Raw genomic sequence first — 16,092 nt, 5'->3', positions numbered from 1 at the left:
TATATATTGAATGTCATGAATTATGACATTAAAATGTCAGAGTACGGCTTTATTGTCACATGGCTTGTGTGTCTGCGGGTGTATTCTAGTTTATGCAACTCTGTTTGGACCCTCATATGTGGCTCCAGTTTGTCCTTAAGGAATGATATCACTGTTGTTAGAGGAGGTGGAGTACAGGGAGCAATCCTTTATACTGCCAGCGAAAGGATGGCCAGCGATGGGCCTCTGTCTAATATCAGCAAATTAAAACTGTTTCATGGAGGACACTCTCGTTGTCCTTGAGGTTTGTGAAGCCAATAGGAAACTATCGTTGGTGCTTCTACTTTGCTCCTCACTTGCCATCAGTGACCAACTAACCCCTTCATTCGTTTGAGTATTGTCAGTATCCAGATCCCTATTGTTTCTGCTGATCTTTTCTTGTTTCACAAAATATTATCAAGCCCAATCTGGGGAAAACAGTCCATCTGTCTAGATTTCCATACCGGAGCAGTGTGGCGGTGAGCCGCTCCACTGCCCATCCAGCTGACACATTCTCGTCGTGTTCCCGATGATGCTGCGCTGGCCGATGCAGCTGTAGCGGATGACGGAGCCGACTGTTCGCCGGTCGCCAGAAATCTGGGCATAGGGAGGCATGCTGGGGCGGTCGCACAGCACCACTGTACAGAGCAAAAACATTAGAAGAAGGCTGTAAAATACAAGCAAATCTGGTAAAACAAGCATAGAAAATAATTGAGCGAAAGAGCTAAACTTTAAAGAGCTGAACTAAAGAGCAACAGTTTGTTTTTTGTTTTAAACCAATATTGATTTGTCAAGAGCGGTTGCTTGTTTATGTGCTGGAGCAAGGGTGTCAAACACATTTCAGTTCATGGGTAACCTAACCTTCATACGATACAGTAAAATTAAAATTAAAAAACCATTATGCTTTTTTTTTTTTTAAACTCAAGCAAATAGTACAACTCTGTTGCTAATGGTAGCTTTCAGGCTAAAAGGTGGCCCGCTTTCATGGCAGCATTACAGCTTAGTGTTGTGTACACTACTTTTGTTTTGTTTGGGTTAAAAATGTATGTTTTCTTTGAAATGCATCAAATTTTAGGTGATTTGAGGATTTTGTCGATCGACTTTGGGCCACGGGCCTTATGTTTGACACCCATGTGTCCTTGGGAAATGCACTGAAACCAAAGTTGTACGGCATAGTGTGCAAATGCATGTAAATGTTTGGGATGTGACACACTCTGTAATAAAACAGCAGATTCACTGTTTGACAGGTGACGACCAAAGATTTGTTTCTATTTCTTACACAAAAAAATGTCAATGGGGTTATGGGAAGATACAATTTATTTTTCCCCCAAATATTTGTCAATTTACAACAAAAAGAAAAAGTAGTTTTCTGTGTGGTTTGTTGTGAACTACTCACAGAGGCATTTAGGTAAGGATCGGTCCCAGGTGCCGTCCCCCTGACAGGAGATGGAGCTGGTGCCCAGCAGGTAGTACCCTGGGCTGCAGCGGTACGAGACAGTGGTCTGGAAGCTGTAACGATGTGGACCACTGGGCAGTACCTGCCTGATGCTGTTGTCTACATGGCCCGGCTCTGTGCAGTTCACAACTGGGGAAAAGGAGAGGGGAAGGAGAAGTTGTTAGGAAAAAAACATCTTTTTTTAACAGTTGATGCATATTTTTAGTAACTTTACGAACAAACCTGAAGGCTCTAGAACAAATAATGATTAAAAGAGGATTTAATTGTTTTCAATCAGATCTGAGTGCCTCAGAGAAGATGCCCATTATACACGCAGTTTTGACAGTCGCTTTAACTCCGTCCATTACTCTCCTCATCCTCCACTTCAACCCATCCAGCATCTATCCATCCACCCCAATCCAAATGAAGTAGGAGGCAGGCTCAGGAAATAAACATTTGCTTCATTAGAGGCAGTCTCCTGCTGGCCGTCTTGGTGCAGAGATGGTGATGGATAGAGAGCTCACAGGAGAAGAGGCACCACGTCAGTTTAGTGCCAGATGGAGAGGGTTAGGGAAGAGGGAAATGAGGAATGAGTAAGGAGCGAGGGACGGCAGTGAGGAAGAAGGCCCTGATGGCAGAGAATATATTAGAATTCATAAAAGAATGTCAGCCAAAGACGGCGACTTGCATCAATCCATCTTTTATGTCTGACACAACGCACAAAACAAAGCCTCAACAAAGTCAGCACAGTGAGTAGCAGTTGCTGTCTGGTCTATAGTGGCCACCAGGACTAACTGTGTACTATTATGCCAAAGTTCTAATAACTTCAAAAACCAAGTCTGGGAGTGCCCATGTTGCCATTATGCCCCAGTTCGCCTTGACAGTCTTGCCCCAATGAGTGCTTCTTTGCCAACCCATTGTAAGCTAATGTGCCTAAAAGCTTGTTCATTGTCATGCTCCTGAGTCGGTCAGCATGGTTAAATCACTCCCAAAATACCTATTATAATATATTCCTTCCAGTGGAGCACTGACCTGTGGTGCCATCATTTACAACTTACTGCATAAGAACACTACAAAGCACATTTGAAGCAGTGGATCCCTTCATTGTGAGACTTTTCAAGCTTGGAATTCAGTTTTGAGCAAAAAAAAAAGAACTGACCTCCTGGTAAGATTCTTGTGTGTGGCCCAGTAGGCACAAAGAGAGATGAAGAGAAAGGATCAAGTGAAAAGAAGAATGAAAGTGAAAGAGGAAGAAGGGCTGAGGTAATTCATTGCTGCTCTGCTCAAAAGTGGGGACACTGGTCACCCTCTTCGCAGTCTCTCTATTGGCATCCTGCCAAGCAAGAACCCTCTAAGTGGTCTGTCAGAAGGTACCCCCATCCCCCCCGTTTTCTGCTTTTTATCGCTGAAAGACAAACACATGACTAATCGAAAGAAGGCGGCATTGCTGCGACTTAAATTGGTGATTACAGGGGTGAAGAAGGCCAGCTGCACTGGGGGTGCTGTCATGCTTTCTGCAATATTGATGGCTCCAATGGATTTCTCACAGCTAAAACCGAGACTTTGGAAATCATTACCTTTGTCTGACTGACTTCTGCACTGCTTTTAACTATTTTTCTACCGTCACTATCTACCCCTCTTATTCCAAGCTTTAGCAGGATGAAATTGTGAGGCAGTGTTTACACTCAGAGGAAGTAAATGTGCAAGTCACACGGCAGTGCACACTTCACTAAATCTCTCTCAATTGCTGTAATTAAAGTTATAAATCTGATTGACAAAAAAAGACCTCTAAGCTACTTATGTCTCCACATCAACACCAAGGATAATGGCCATCAAAACAGACGCCCACATGTGCCCACATGGAGCGGAGCACTCTTAGTGTTCACAGAGCATGCATCCCAGAGTCAGCATCTGCATCGAAACAAGGCCAATGCTAATGTGATGTCACTACTAGCGTGAAGAGATTTAAATCGTGTGTCCAGAAGAAAATCTTGCCTGCTTATGCATGCAGCAACTAAATGTAGCTTCTACTTATTCATTCATTTTTTTAGATAACAGAAGAAGAATTCCTTAGAGACCAGAACGCTAACTCCATCCCTTCAGACATGTCTTAAAAAGAAAAAAAAAAAAAAAAAGCCAAATCCTTTCTCCCCTTATTTAAAACAAACTCACAGGTCACTCAGTCACTGGTTCTGTCACTGTCTTGTCACATTCAAGACCTTGCAAGCGGAATCTTTTCTGAAGCCTTCAGTTAATGGGGATTTGAAGACGGATGCAAGCAGCCAAGTTCAGCAGCTTGTCACAAAAATGACGCCAAATTAAAAACTCCTCACCTAGTTGATTCAAAGCAAACCGGGGTACTTCTTATTCTGAGTCAAAGCCAAGACGCAGGTCTCCAAAGGCTGCCGTCTTTCATTTAAACTCAAGGATGGTGTGATTATATTTTAGCTGCTGCCGCATGGTTATGAACTGGGTTGCTTTCACTGACAGGCAGGTGAGCCTCGGGGTAGAGCAGAGGTATCTCGGCTAAGGAGAAATATCACACATAAATATTATCCAGAACCTCTGCGGACTGTGTGGTTGAAACTGTGGTAATTAAATAATCCAAGCTTCTTCTTGGTCTTTCATTTCAATCTCCCCCTAATGTGTGCCAGTTAAACTCTTTGCTCCCTTCGGGTGTCCCTGTGATTCATCTCCACTCTGTCTGTGATTGGGGTCATCTCTGGTCACAGAAGAGATGACCTTGTACAATACAGCAGGTAATTTAATACCCCGAGACTCAAATGAGGGCAAATACACAAAAAAAAAGGAGTATTGGCTATATCAGAAACTGTCAGAGTGGTCAGGAGTACAGTTTGTTAACACAGTGTGACATAAATAAATTCTTTGGTATGCCAGACATCATAAAATCATTGTTTTTGTGATATTTATTCACACAACATAAACAATAATAGTGGCATTTTTCTGTATTATTCATAAATCTGAAGGAATAAAGGCTTTGCAGAGAGCATAACGTACAGTGTCCATGCACTTACTTTTACACCGGGGTAGGGCGTTGCTCCACTGCCCGTTCGCCTGGCACATTGATTTCACAGCCCCTTGCAGCACGTACCCAGTGTTGCAGACAAAGCGCACAACGTCATTCAAGTTGAACTGGGTTCCTTGCGTCATACCAAAAGTAGGGTTTCCAGGGTGACCACATGTGATGGCTGTGGGAATACCAAAGTAGAGAGATAGAGTGATGGTGATGCATTTGGAGAACTCTGAAATCCCATCAACATCTGAGCCATTAAGGGCACGATAAGAAAAGGAAGCAAAAAGAAGACCAAACTATAAATGAGATGCTCGGTAATGATCCAAGCCATGAAGCCACAGATTTCATTGCAGCAACACTGCCAACATATCTCCCTTTTCATCTTGGAAAATGAGTTGTATTATTGAGGAATATTGAGCCTTATTTCAAGAGAATATGTCTCATCTTTGAAAATATCTAAGTAAAAGTTATGCAAGATGATTGGCACCATTGAAAATCATTGTAATGACAAAATGAAATGAGAGGAGGCCTTTTTAGCTTTGCCAGTTACCTGGGTGATGGGGGGGGGGGGGGGGGGGGGGGGCTCAAGATTTTGTCTAAAACATTCCTCGGATTCTCTGAGCACTTACGAACACAGACGGGAGTTTGTCCTGACCACCGGTGATCCTGTTCACAGATCCGCACTGAAACTCCAATTAGACGGAATCCTGGATTACACTGGTACACAACACTGCCTCGATAGTTGTAATTCTCCCCAATAATCTGGCCATTCACTATCGGCTCCGGTGTGCCACAATGGCCACCTGTTGACAAAACGAAGCGCAAAAAAGAAAGTCGTGAGCGCTTCATTATTACAGTGTCAGAGTTGATCTTCACTTTCTGGCATTGAATCTCTTACCGAGACACTGAACCTGCGTTCCACTCCAAAGCCCGTTGGACAGACACTCCCGTACCCGAGAGCCCACTAAAGTATATCCGGTGTTACAAGAGAAAATGGCTGTGGCTCCGTACACCATCAGTGTTCCAATCTTGTTGCCATTTGGCGGAGTCCCAAGGTCCCCGCAGGAGATGACTGAAATGAGGAAACAATATAATGTATTCCAATCCCATATGGTCACTGTATAATGAAGAATGCTGATTTCCTTACTTTGGGAAATGCTTTTGTTTATCTTTTATTCAATTTGTTTTGGCTAGATGAAGTGAGCCTGTTTATATCTGTTCCTTTCTTAATGAAACAGCGAAGCCTTGAAACACGGGGAAGCATTTATTTTTTTCAAGCTATCACAAATTAATTTGTCGAGCAGAGATTTCCGCCTGTCTCAGTACAAATAAAGAAGCAATGGACATAAAAAAACAAAAAAAGCAATAAATGTTCAGTGTTCAGACTTACTTTCACAGATGGGGCGAGGATCTGGATAGTTCCACGTACTGTTGGCCTGACAGCGGATTACTCTTTGTCCCCTGTAGTAGTACCCTGGGTCACATATGAGCATCATTATAGCATCATATTGGTTTTGAGTTCCATAGATTAGTCTCCATCTTCCGTGTTCCACTGCAGAGTGGCTGATGTCTGGGCAGGTGACGGCTGCAGAGATCAGGGAAACAATCCTTTTATTTTACAATTGCACACCATATTTGGAGTTGAAGACTTTAACAGTGTATTCTCGTCACAATACTCACGAAGACATCTGGGCGGGGCCTCAATGGGGCTCCACCTCCCAGATTCCTGACAAACCATTGATGTGGTGACAGGCCCCGAAAGCCGAAATCCAGGATTACACTGGTATGTGGCCCTGGCTCCAAGAGAGAAGTCCTGGCCGACGATACTGCCATTAACAGGAGGCACTGGCATCCCACAGGACATGACTGGAAAAGAAAGCGGGATGAAACTGATTACTAAAATGACAAACAAGAACACACGGGCAGCAGAGCATTTTCCAGTATGCACAGCGTCTCGCTCACAACAGGGTTATTTTTCGGTACAAATATGTTGCAAAAGCCCACATCAACATTAGCATAGTCCACCATCTGCACAAAAGTAAACTGTTGAGCCGAAAGAGAGCACATGCAATTCATGTGGAGATTACACCTGGTGCTGACTTGACCAGACACTGAATGGCTGCCCTGCTGTTTTCAGTCTTCAGCTGACACACTTAATAAGGCTGGATTTATGAACACATCAGAACATATTTTACTAAGAGTGAGAAAGAGTAAAGATCTTGTGCACAATTTGGTAATATAAAAAGTCAAAACTATTGCGTATATTCAACAATTTAGTGCTGCTGAGCCCAATGCCATGAATCTAGAGCTTAATCTTTGAGGGAAGTTTATAGAATTGTGACTTTAACTTCCTTGAAGGACACCCTGAGCAATCAGGACTTGATTCTCACCTTGACAAAGGGGCACGGGGGCATTCCACTGGTAGACCCCCAGTGCGGTCCGGGTACAGGTGGCGCTGCTCTGTCCGATGAGCCGGAAGCCCTGGTCGCAGCTGAAACGCAACGTGCTGCCCACCTTGGTGCCTGTCAGACTGTGCACTGTGCCATTCACAGGGTTGTTTGGAGGGCTGCAGTAAGCAGCTATGATGAGAGAGAAAAGAAAAGCAATAGATAAAGACATAAATATGCATACTGAAAAAAATAAACACCTAAGTGCAACAAGCATAAAAAGCCAATAATGATGCAAGATGATTCAAGAGAAGGTGAAGGATTAATGCAATTTCAAAAGCTCAGAGAGCCACATCTCGTTTGCATCTTTTACGTCTGGTGAGGTAAAGAAGAATATATTTTAAAACCAGTGCCACAATACAATTTCTCCAAGGAAAAACACTGTCTTCAGAAGAGGAGAATTGATTAAAAGCAAATAATGTTCTGCAAAGCAAAACAGGAGTTTGTCAGCAACTGCAGAGGAGGCCCATAAACGTGATGGATACATAATAAGAGGAACAAAGTATCTGTTTTTGTTTGTCGGTTAAATTGGTGGCAGCAATAATCATTTGTCATCTCGCATGGAACCAACGAAAAAAAAAAAGGTTCCAAGGTATCAAAAGAGCGGAGGAGTCCAAAGGCTCCTCTGTGTTGAACGGAGAAAGCATCAATGGCACATTTGCTTTAGAAGAGGGGAGTTTAAGTAAAACAACACAGATTGTGAAAACATTTTGGAAATTAAGGGACACAATAATGTAACATGGAAAATAAGGCTTACTGTGGGAAGACAATGACAATGTCTACATAGCATTTCAATAAAAATGCTAATTCACGCTCGGATCTTTCCCATGTGGCAATGAATTTGTCCTCTTTTTCAAGTTAGTGACAATTTCTGTTGTTGCTGCTCAAAAAAATTAAGCTAAAACTCCCTTAAAGCCATGTCACTGGTTAGTATCTGTTCAGCTTTTATGACATGTTGCTCCCTCGTAAAAAAAAAATCTATTATACAGAGAATGAAGACATCTGAAGTGAGCTGACAAGACCTGTGTGTAGCACTGAAGAGATGTTGGATAAAACTGGCTTTATGTGGAATTTGACACCAAGGTTCACTGAGAAAAATGTTACATTTCTTACAGGATGATACCGAGCAGGTGTACTTCAGGCTTTCGTAAATTTGTCAAGAGCAGCATTTAAGCTTAAAGTTGAGCTGCTTGACGTCTCCGCTGTCAACAAGAATGAACCTGGATGAATGTTCTCCTTAATGGCTGCATGGCTCAGAAATGGGCACATCTCCTTAAATCATCACAATGTAGCTGATGTATACGTTCTTGGCGAGGATCACTCGTGGCAATCACTGTGACTGACAGCTTTTGAGCCACCTTCAAGTTCAAATCCCTACTAATACCCATGGATAAGTCATTTCCTCTTTGTGGGGTCACAGAAGCTCCCTCCTTACTTTTACGAGTTCATTTGTACGGCTCATCTCCGTGCAATCAGACCCAGAATGAGTCAAATGTACATGAGTTCACGTGACGAGATTGGAATAGATTACGATCGAGACAATAAAAAAGGGAGAGTTGGTTGAACATCTGCTGCCTCGCTTGTCGGCTAAATTAAATTACAGCTTTATTCATGTACCAGGCCGTTTGACTGTCATACTGTAGCACTGTCACACAGCAGCGCTTCAGTATACTACGGTTTCAAATCGACAGGGTAGAAAGTTGGACCAATGTCCTCTCACAAAAACAAGTGAGCATGTAGGCTGTGTCAGAAAAAAAAACTGCCAAATATAAAGCTTCCACTGAAGCATAATGCAATCACATTTAGCTCAAGTGTTTGATATAAACCTGCAGAGAAAAGCAGTGCGAGCCAAACTTAGACCAATATCATACCATTAACTCAGAGATGTAAATCACAACAATGACCCCGCGGTGTATGTATGGATCTACTTAATTTTGTTAAAGGTGAAGGCTTCAGGAAGCTTTATTTCAGTGTGATTGGGGGGGGGGGGGGGGGGGGGAAACCATCAGATCGAGAGTGCTGTATGGCACAAAGTGCCTTCAGCAAGTATTTCTTTTCAATATGGTTCTTAAGAATTTTGATTGAGAGATTAAAATGGATTTTAATAGACAGAAACATTATTTTTCTGACAGGTTGACTCGTCTTAGTTTTTACTTCTTTTTAGTTGACACAGAAACTATACGGGGCCATCCCTAGTTATACATGAATAAGTAAAAAGGCTGATAATGAGAGAGTTAAGCCAACTGTAAGCCAACTGAATGGAAAAGATGAGTCAGAGAAGTGTCAGACAGAAAGGCTATGGATGTTTGATGAGTAAATGTGACATGATCGGGAGGCAAGAAGAGATATTGGCAAGTTATTAATGAAAGAGCTGTCCTTGGAGATGAAAGATGGGATTGATGAGGAACACAGCTGAAAACACCAAATGTGCCTGTGCCATCTGTCACTTCCTGCCCACCAAGGTACAACAGAAGGCGACTCTATTTTGACCATGGTAAGTCTTAAGTTCACAGGCATCACTTAGACCGTCTGTCGCCTAAGCTGCTATGGCAAGACCCATTCATACCAAGAAAATATGAAGAAGAAGGAAAGAGAAAGCTTTGATGAGCCAAAAAACAGGGGCAGAGAAAAGACTGAACATCCGGTTAGGGAGATGGAAATCTCCACTGAGCGGAAGACAGGGACAATTAGTCAATCTGGCTGAGGAGTGTTGATACAGAATGGAGGGAGCCTTTTAAATATTTACACAGTCATAATTCAGAGGGAGTTATGCAGGTGTCGCATACCAACAGGTCCTTCTTGGGAGCGGAACAAAGCAGGAAACACTAATAAGCAATACAACAAACAGCATTCACTAATTCCCATGTCTTGCTTCGTGGTGAGTGCTGCAAATGCCTGCTGCCCCCGTTAGGTTGTCTTAGCGATGGGTCATATTTCTGGATGCTTCCAGTGAAGCCAGCCGGTGAGGACTTGGCCTCGATCACGAAGCAAATAAATAAACCACTGACGAGGTCAAATGTTCAACAAGTCAAACCACACATTCCTCCAATGCCTAATTCGTACTATAAAGGAACCCCTGCAACATTCCTCACCTGAATAGCGAATGCGGAAACCTTTGTGGCTGGTGGTGTGATCGAAGGACCAGTGCAGGTAGACTTTGTTGCTGGAGCTGGTAATGCTCAGGGGACTGGAATAGTTTCCACTGAGAGTGATCAGGAGGGGGCTCTGTCTCGATGGACCTGAAAATGAAAAATAATAATAAAAAGATAAATTCAACATTTGTTAAATTATGAGAATTCATCAAGTTAACCAGTGTGCTGGATCACTGAAACAGTTCACCCGAGAAAAGTCTATGTGACATATTTCCAAGAAATACACTCACCGTGATGTGTGCAACACTTAAAAAATTATCTAAATATAGGTACAAATTTTATTTTCCAAGTCAGCGAGGAATCATAATTTGCATTCTGCTCGACTTCTAATTGTAGAGAAAAAAAAAAAATCAGTCAATAAGTGGTGCTGAAGTATTGATCAAAATCATGATTGTATGATTTACATGATTGTACTGTTTTCCCAGAGTGGATTTGCCAGTAAATTAGACAGGGTCCATTCAGTCTTTAACTGGGACAATATGAAAAAAAATCAATCAACCTCCTTCCATTAATATGTAGAGCAAGGTAAATAGAGGCTGTCCCATCTGAGCGACACTTGTTCACAGAGAGGAGAAGGTGCAATAAAGTTGTAAAAATAATAACTGCATCATGCGCAGCTACTCGTCACTCTCCCATGAGATGCAGTGACTCACCATCGAATATTTCAAGCTCATCAAACTGCCGAATGGTCTGAAAGTGTTCGATAGTGAAAGTGATGTTGTAGCCCGGTTCGACTTTGACCACCCAGGAGCACGACTCAAAATGTGGGAAGCCACTTCCTGGTGACTGGCTCATGATGACGCCTGTTGAAGCAGTTAGGACCTCATTCATGGGGCAGGTCACTGTTGAAAGACAGACAAGACAAGAGATAGAAAAAAAACTTGTTTTTGTATTGTTTCATAGCAGTATATCCCATCATGCAAGTGAAACTAACTTACCTGAGTACAGACTTGGTTCAACTTGGGGAAACTCAGTGTGACCAAAGCTAAGCTGATTGACATTCTGAAATAAATCTTTCAATGCTAAGACACTCCACAAAATAGCTTATGTGTTACATAATACTACAGACTTGCCATGAGTGTATTCACTCCTCTTTTGCCAATTGTGTGACAAACGCGATGCTCACATCTGCCTCAAAGCCCTACTGCTGTGGCACGTCTGGGCAGACCACATCCATTCGCTCATCTTGCAGCCCCCCCACCACTCCAACCCTCCATCGCTCTTGTTCTTGTGGGACATCTCCATGACATCCTTTGACATTTTCAAGTGGTTTCAGTCTCGGGACATCAGACACTACGCAGCACTCCTGTCTTTTGTGTTTTCGCTGCAATGCTGTGACGACAACCTCATAATCTGCCAGAGCTGTCTGCATGCACAGTGGAGCCCCCACTAAAAACAAACAAGCCGCAACATGACAGGATGCAACGTGCGGTTGGGGCAACACAATGCAACTGTTCCTTTGTTCTTCTTTTAGGCCTCAGTGTGCTGAACTGCAGACACAGAGGATAATATATTTGGTTTTCCCGTTTGTTTGCAAATGCTCGTTTAGCTCGTTTATGCAACTTCCATAAATGATCTATTGTTAAGTGTTTTCTATTGCATTTCTTGACTTCCAATTCGTTCGTCAGAATCCGATGTGCGTATTTTGAAAATACTGACCGTCATAACCAAAGTAGCCTCTGCTAGTTAACAATCTTACAATAAAAACCTCAAACACATTTACATACATTTAGCTAAAGCTAAATTGGTATTGGTACCATTGCACAATGGTACCAATGCGATTAAAACCACCTCAGAGAGCTATATGAGGAAGTGCAAGTTTAATGCACATACATTTTATTTGCGTGTGGATTTTGCAGCACAGAATTTTGCTGGGGGCGTAGGTGGCCCCTGCAGAGTGCAATCTGAATGCCAAAGCCTGATTCTGCCTGAGGGTTGGCCAAAAATTGGCACTTGGCGTGTCATTACGGGGGGTAGAAACACTGAATTCTATGAATGATGTTCAAGCGGCCCTTTGCAGAGACCAACCATGTGAATATTAACCTGCTTTTTTTTTTTTTTTTTTTTTTTTGAGCAAGCTCATGTTTTCATCACTGTGTATGCCTTGGCTAGTTCGCCCTCCTCTTGGTGTGCTCAGAGAAAGAGAGATTAATAAATCTGCTGAAAAGGATGGCAAACAGCCCTGGCAAAGCAGCATCTGTAAACATTTCTCCACATTTGTTTTACTGTGCTTGGCATGTCAACTTAGTGGGGTTTATCGCCTCAAGAAACTTCAGATATAGCCAAGTGCGTTGTCAAAGAAAGGCACGTTAAAATAAAAACATTTTACTGTTGATTACTTTTTCCCCACTTTTCTTTTTGTTGTCATTTTTGTTTTGAATCAAAATAAGTTATATATCTATTAAGGAGTAGAAACACTTTTTTTTTTAATTTTATTTTACACTTTTTAACAGGTGGAATAGTGCCTACTCCACCACCAAACATGAATGTCCAAATTAGAAATCAGCAGCATATTTTGGCCTTCTAACTTTGAAATTTAAGTGACGGTAATCTACGCCGATTCTAAATTTCAAGTCGACATTCGACAAGTGGGAGAAATTATTTACGACCTCAAGCACGTCACTGGATGCAAGTCAAAGGCTTTAAATCCATCAGTGGCAGTGAAACTGATTGCACCTGGAAGTAGCGAATAAAATCTAAGAGTAAAGTTCATTAAACGATCAATCCCTCAAGGATGAGATGTGTGTTGTCTTGTGACCTTTCGGGAAGTGCCGGCGAGTCTTCAAAAGTGCCGTTGTCTTGTCTTGGAGCTGATGGAAGGAGATGGGCAGCATCTCTTATCAATAGGCTGCTACTTATTAAACTAATCCACTATGAAATGAAGCATTACTCAGGCTGTAAACAAAAGGGTATTAGAGGACAAATCTGACAGCTCCAAAAAGGTGGCCACAGCACAAGGTGAGAACAGCACTGATGGGGCTCAAAATAAAATCTCATTTTAATGAGACTTGGAATGGAATAAACGGGTAGGAAGAATGGCTCTCTGAGCAGCGTTCTATCTGCGGGTGTGTAAATTGTTCGTGGTATACACAACAGCTTCCTAATGAAAAGTGTGGTGGAAATATTTCATGCAGACAAGCACAGATGCAGCCGCATCTGTATTCATACATACAATTTGTGCACTTTGGAGAACCCGCATGTTTAAATCTTTAGTATATTAAGCCGGTACTGCTGTAGTGTTGTCGAGATGCCTTTTACTCATGTTGGTATTTAATTAGCATAAGCTGAGAAGTGATAACAAGCCGATTGAAGGGGATGGGCCACAACATAGGAATTAGCGCAATGATCAGAACCTAACAGAAAAGTCATGGATGACAATGAGGATGAGAAAAAAAATGACAGCTGTAATCCATTTTGAGCAACTACTAAGAGAAAGGGACAGAAACAAAAAAATACAAAACTTCGCCGAGAGAAAAAAACAACAACAAAAGACACAGATGAAGAGACGAAGAGGTGCAAAGGGAGTAGGATGAAGAAAGCTACTATAACCAGCTTGGAAACTAATGCGATGGGTGATTACACAGGTTTTAACCAGAAATCTGTCTGGGGGATAAACAAAGGGACTTTGGATCATCAGAGCTCATTGTGTTTTCATTAATAGATTCAAACAACACTTTGTACTGATGCTAGTAGTGGTGGTGGTGGTGTGTGTGTGTGTGTGTGTGTGTGTGTGTGTGTGTGTGTGTGTGTGTGTGTGTGTGTGTGTGTGTGTGTGTGTGTGTGTGTGTGTGTGTGTGTGTGTGTGTGTGTGTGTGTGTGCGCGTGTGTGCGTGTGCGTGTGTCTCATTGTCCCTCTTTTCTGTTTGCAGTCACAGTCCCCTGTGACAAATGATGACATATGGATGTATGTATGTATGTATGTATGTATGTATGTATGTGTGTGTGTGTGTGTGTGTGTGTGTGTGTGTGTGTGTGTGTGTGTGTGTGTGTGTGTGTGTGTGTGTGTGTGTGTGTGTGTGTGTGTGTGTGTGTGTGTGTGTCTGTGAAGCTCCAACTCCCCATGGTCTCGGCAGACAGCAAATGTAGTTAAGGGCTGTGGGTCCAATATAAGCCAGTATAATCAAATAAAGGGCAAATCAAATGCTGAACAAACCAACTGGTTGCTCCACTGGCAGGGAGAAAAGCAAAGGCTAGTTCCATTCACATGGCTGGCAACTATTGTCTGAGTTTACATGTGGCTGGATGAGGATTTTATACCTCTGCCCATGTGTCAGTTTTGGGGGAAAAAAGGGAAAACACAGAGCCAAAAAAAAAAAAAAAATAGACCTCAGGTCTTGACAGACACCTGTGAAGTGGAAAATGTGTGGAAAACACACCGCACTCTGTTTTGAGAATGACACAAAAATAAAGAGAATGGGAAACAAAGAGTGCATGTGTTATGTAAGGACACAAGTCAGATGCTGGTTAGACAAGGGGGGGGGGGGGGTGCAAAGGATGAGAGAGGATGAGGGAGGATACTGGCGCTGAGGGCAAGCAGCACTGCAGAACCAGTGCAGCTCTCTGGACAACTATCACTGAATGACTGAATGACAACGTCCACTGCTCATGGAGCCCAGACACAAGCTACACCAGTGTGTGGATGTCTATCTAGACTCTGTAGGAGCATGCAATGTGTGCGATTGAGCGTGCTGGCGCGCGCACGTGTGTGTGTGTGTGTGTCTGTCTGTGTTGGGTGGTCCGCCCGATGTGCAGGGAGGGTTGTGCTTGTCAGAACTGGAAGTGGTGATTTGATAGGTGCAGCTGCAGCCAGCATGTCCCCTGCATTTCAATGAGCTGTGCACTTCGTCTCTTTGCTGTCCTCCACTAAGTCTCTCTCGCTCTCTCTCTCTCTCTCTCGCGCTCTCTCTCTCTCTCTCAAATTCTATTCGGTATTCTCCCTCCACCCTTCTGCTAATTTAGCAGTTTTTCCTCCATCTTTCCCAGCCCAATATTGGCTTTTTCCACGAATCCTGCTTATTCAGAGTTATCTCAAACTGCTCTCATCCTATCAGTGCATCTTTGACCCTCCTCCCTCCCCATCTAATCTTCTAGCCTTCTTTCAAACTAGCATAACTTTCTCCCTTCAACTTCTCTTGGCTTTAACTCTCTCTCGCTCAACTCCTCATCTTCGCCAGCTGCTGTTATAGCTGACCTCACGCTCACCCACAGCCTCTGTCTCTGCAGGAAAGTGACAAGAAGTCAAAACGAAGAGGTAAGAAGGAGGCGTAGGCTGGAAATGGGGGAACGTCTTTGATATATGCAAGACCACGGCGGCAGTTTTAAAGTCTGAATCCATACAAAACTCAAGGATTTCCAGTTCAATTTGAAATGCACTCCTTCGTGAAGAGAAGATGTGTTAGTTTTAAAAATGTTTGGTACAAAGTCAGCATACAGGTAGGAGAATGACGTTTATTTCCCCTACACAACTTTCAACCTTTGTTCTTTTCTCTTTTCTGCCTCTCACTAGGTGTCCAAGGTATTCGGTTCAGCTCTTCCCCTTTCACTGCCCTCAGATATTTGTCTAATTTGTTTTCCCTTTTGTACTTCATGCTGGGAGCATTAGCATATTTTGCCTGTTTAGTACTCTGAATTAGTTGCATTAATCAAAATTCTCCTCCTCTTTTTCACCCAGCAGGTACCCAGAATGCGACATGCGCTTGCACACACACAAAAAAAAAAAATAAAGCCTGAATTAAAAAGATAGATGCTTTATGATATTGTGGAGCAAAGAGAAACAAGTGGGACCTCGCGATGCACCCATTCTTTTACCCAGAGGAAAAGTATTGCACACAACATGAAGCATTATGATGACGGTGATAATGCAGTGTGTGGGGAGCTGTGCACTCCAGGAATCCTCCGGGAGGACGATATCTCCACACGCAGGGAGCGCCACAGCAGCCACCGCCTGCCTCGTGGGACCCTGGGTACCAGCCAGAGATGGAAAGTGGTACCAAACTGAATTGTGGT

At 42.9% G+C, this 16,092-nt stretch overlaps 1 protein-coding gene across 1 annotated transcript in view; it reads right to left on the bottom strand.

Annotated features, from left to right (window-relative positions):
* Positions 1-16,092, bottom strand: part of csmd2 (CUB and Sushi multiple domains 2) — a gene marked incomplete at both ends in the record, with an annotated part of 235,010 nt that overhangs the window by 18,074 nt on the left and 200,844 nt on the right. The window contains 10 exons of the mRNA XM_080515674.1: positions 483-656; positions 1,415-1,603; positions 4,489-4,662; positions 5,117-5,290; positions 5,386-5,559; positions 5,878-6,072; positions 6,168-6,353; positions 6,878-7,066; positions 10,027-10,173; positions 10,740-10,928. Coding sequence (XP_080371800.1) covers positions 483-656; positions 1,415-1,603; positions 4,489-4,662; positions 5,117-5,290; positions 5,386-5,559; positions 5,878-6,072; positions 6,168-6,353; positions 6,878-7,066; positions 10,027-10,173; positions 10,740-10,928 — 1,791 coding nt within the window. The remainder of the gene's footprint in view (positions 1-482; positions 657-1,414; positions 1,604-4,488; positions 4,663-5,116; positions 5,291-5,385; positions 5,560-5,877; positions 6,073-6,167; positions 6,354-6,877; positions 7,067-10,026; positions 10,174-10,739; positions 10,929-16,092) is intronic.

The sequence above is a fragment of the Blennius ocellaris genome (assembly GCF_963422515.1).
Source record: "Blennius ocellaris genome assembly, chromosome: 20".
NCBI lineage: Eukaryota > Metazoa > Chordata > Actinopteri > Blenniiformes > Blenniidae > Blennius > Blennius ocellaris.
The sequence above is the reverse complement of the archived record's forward strand: the minus strand, read 5'-3'. Positions and strand labels throughout refer to the sequence as shown.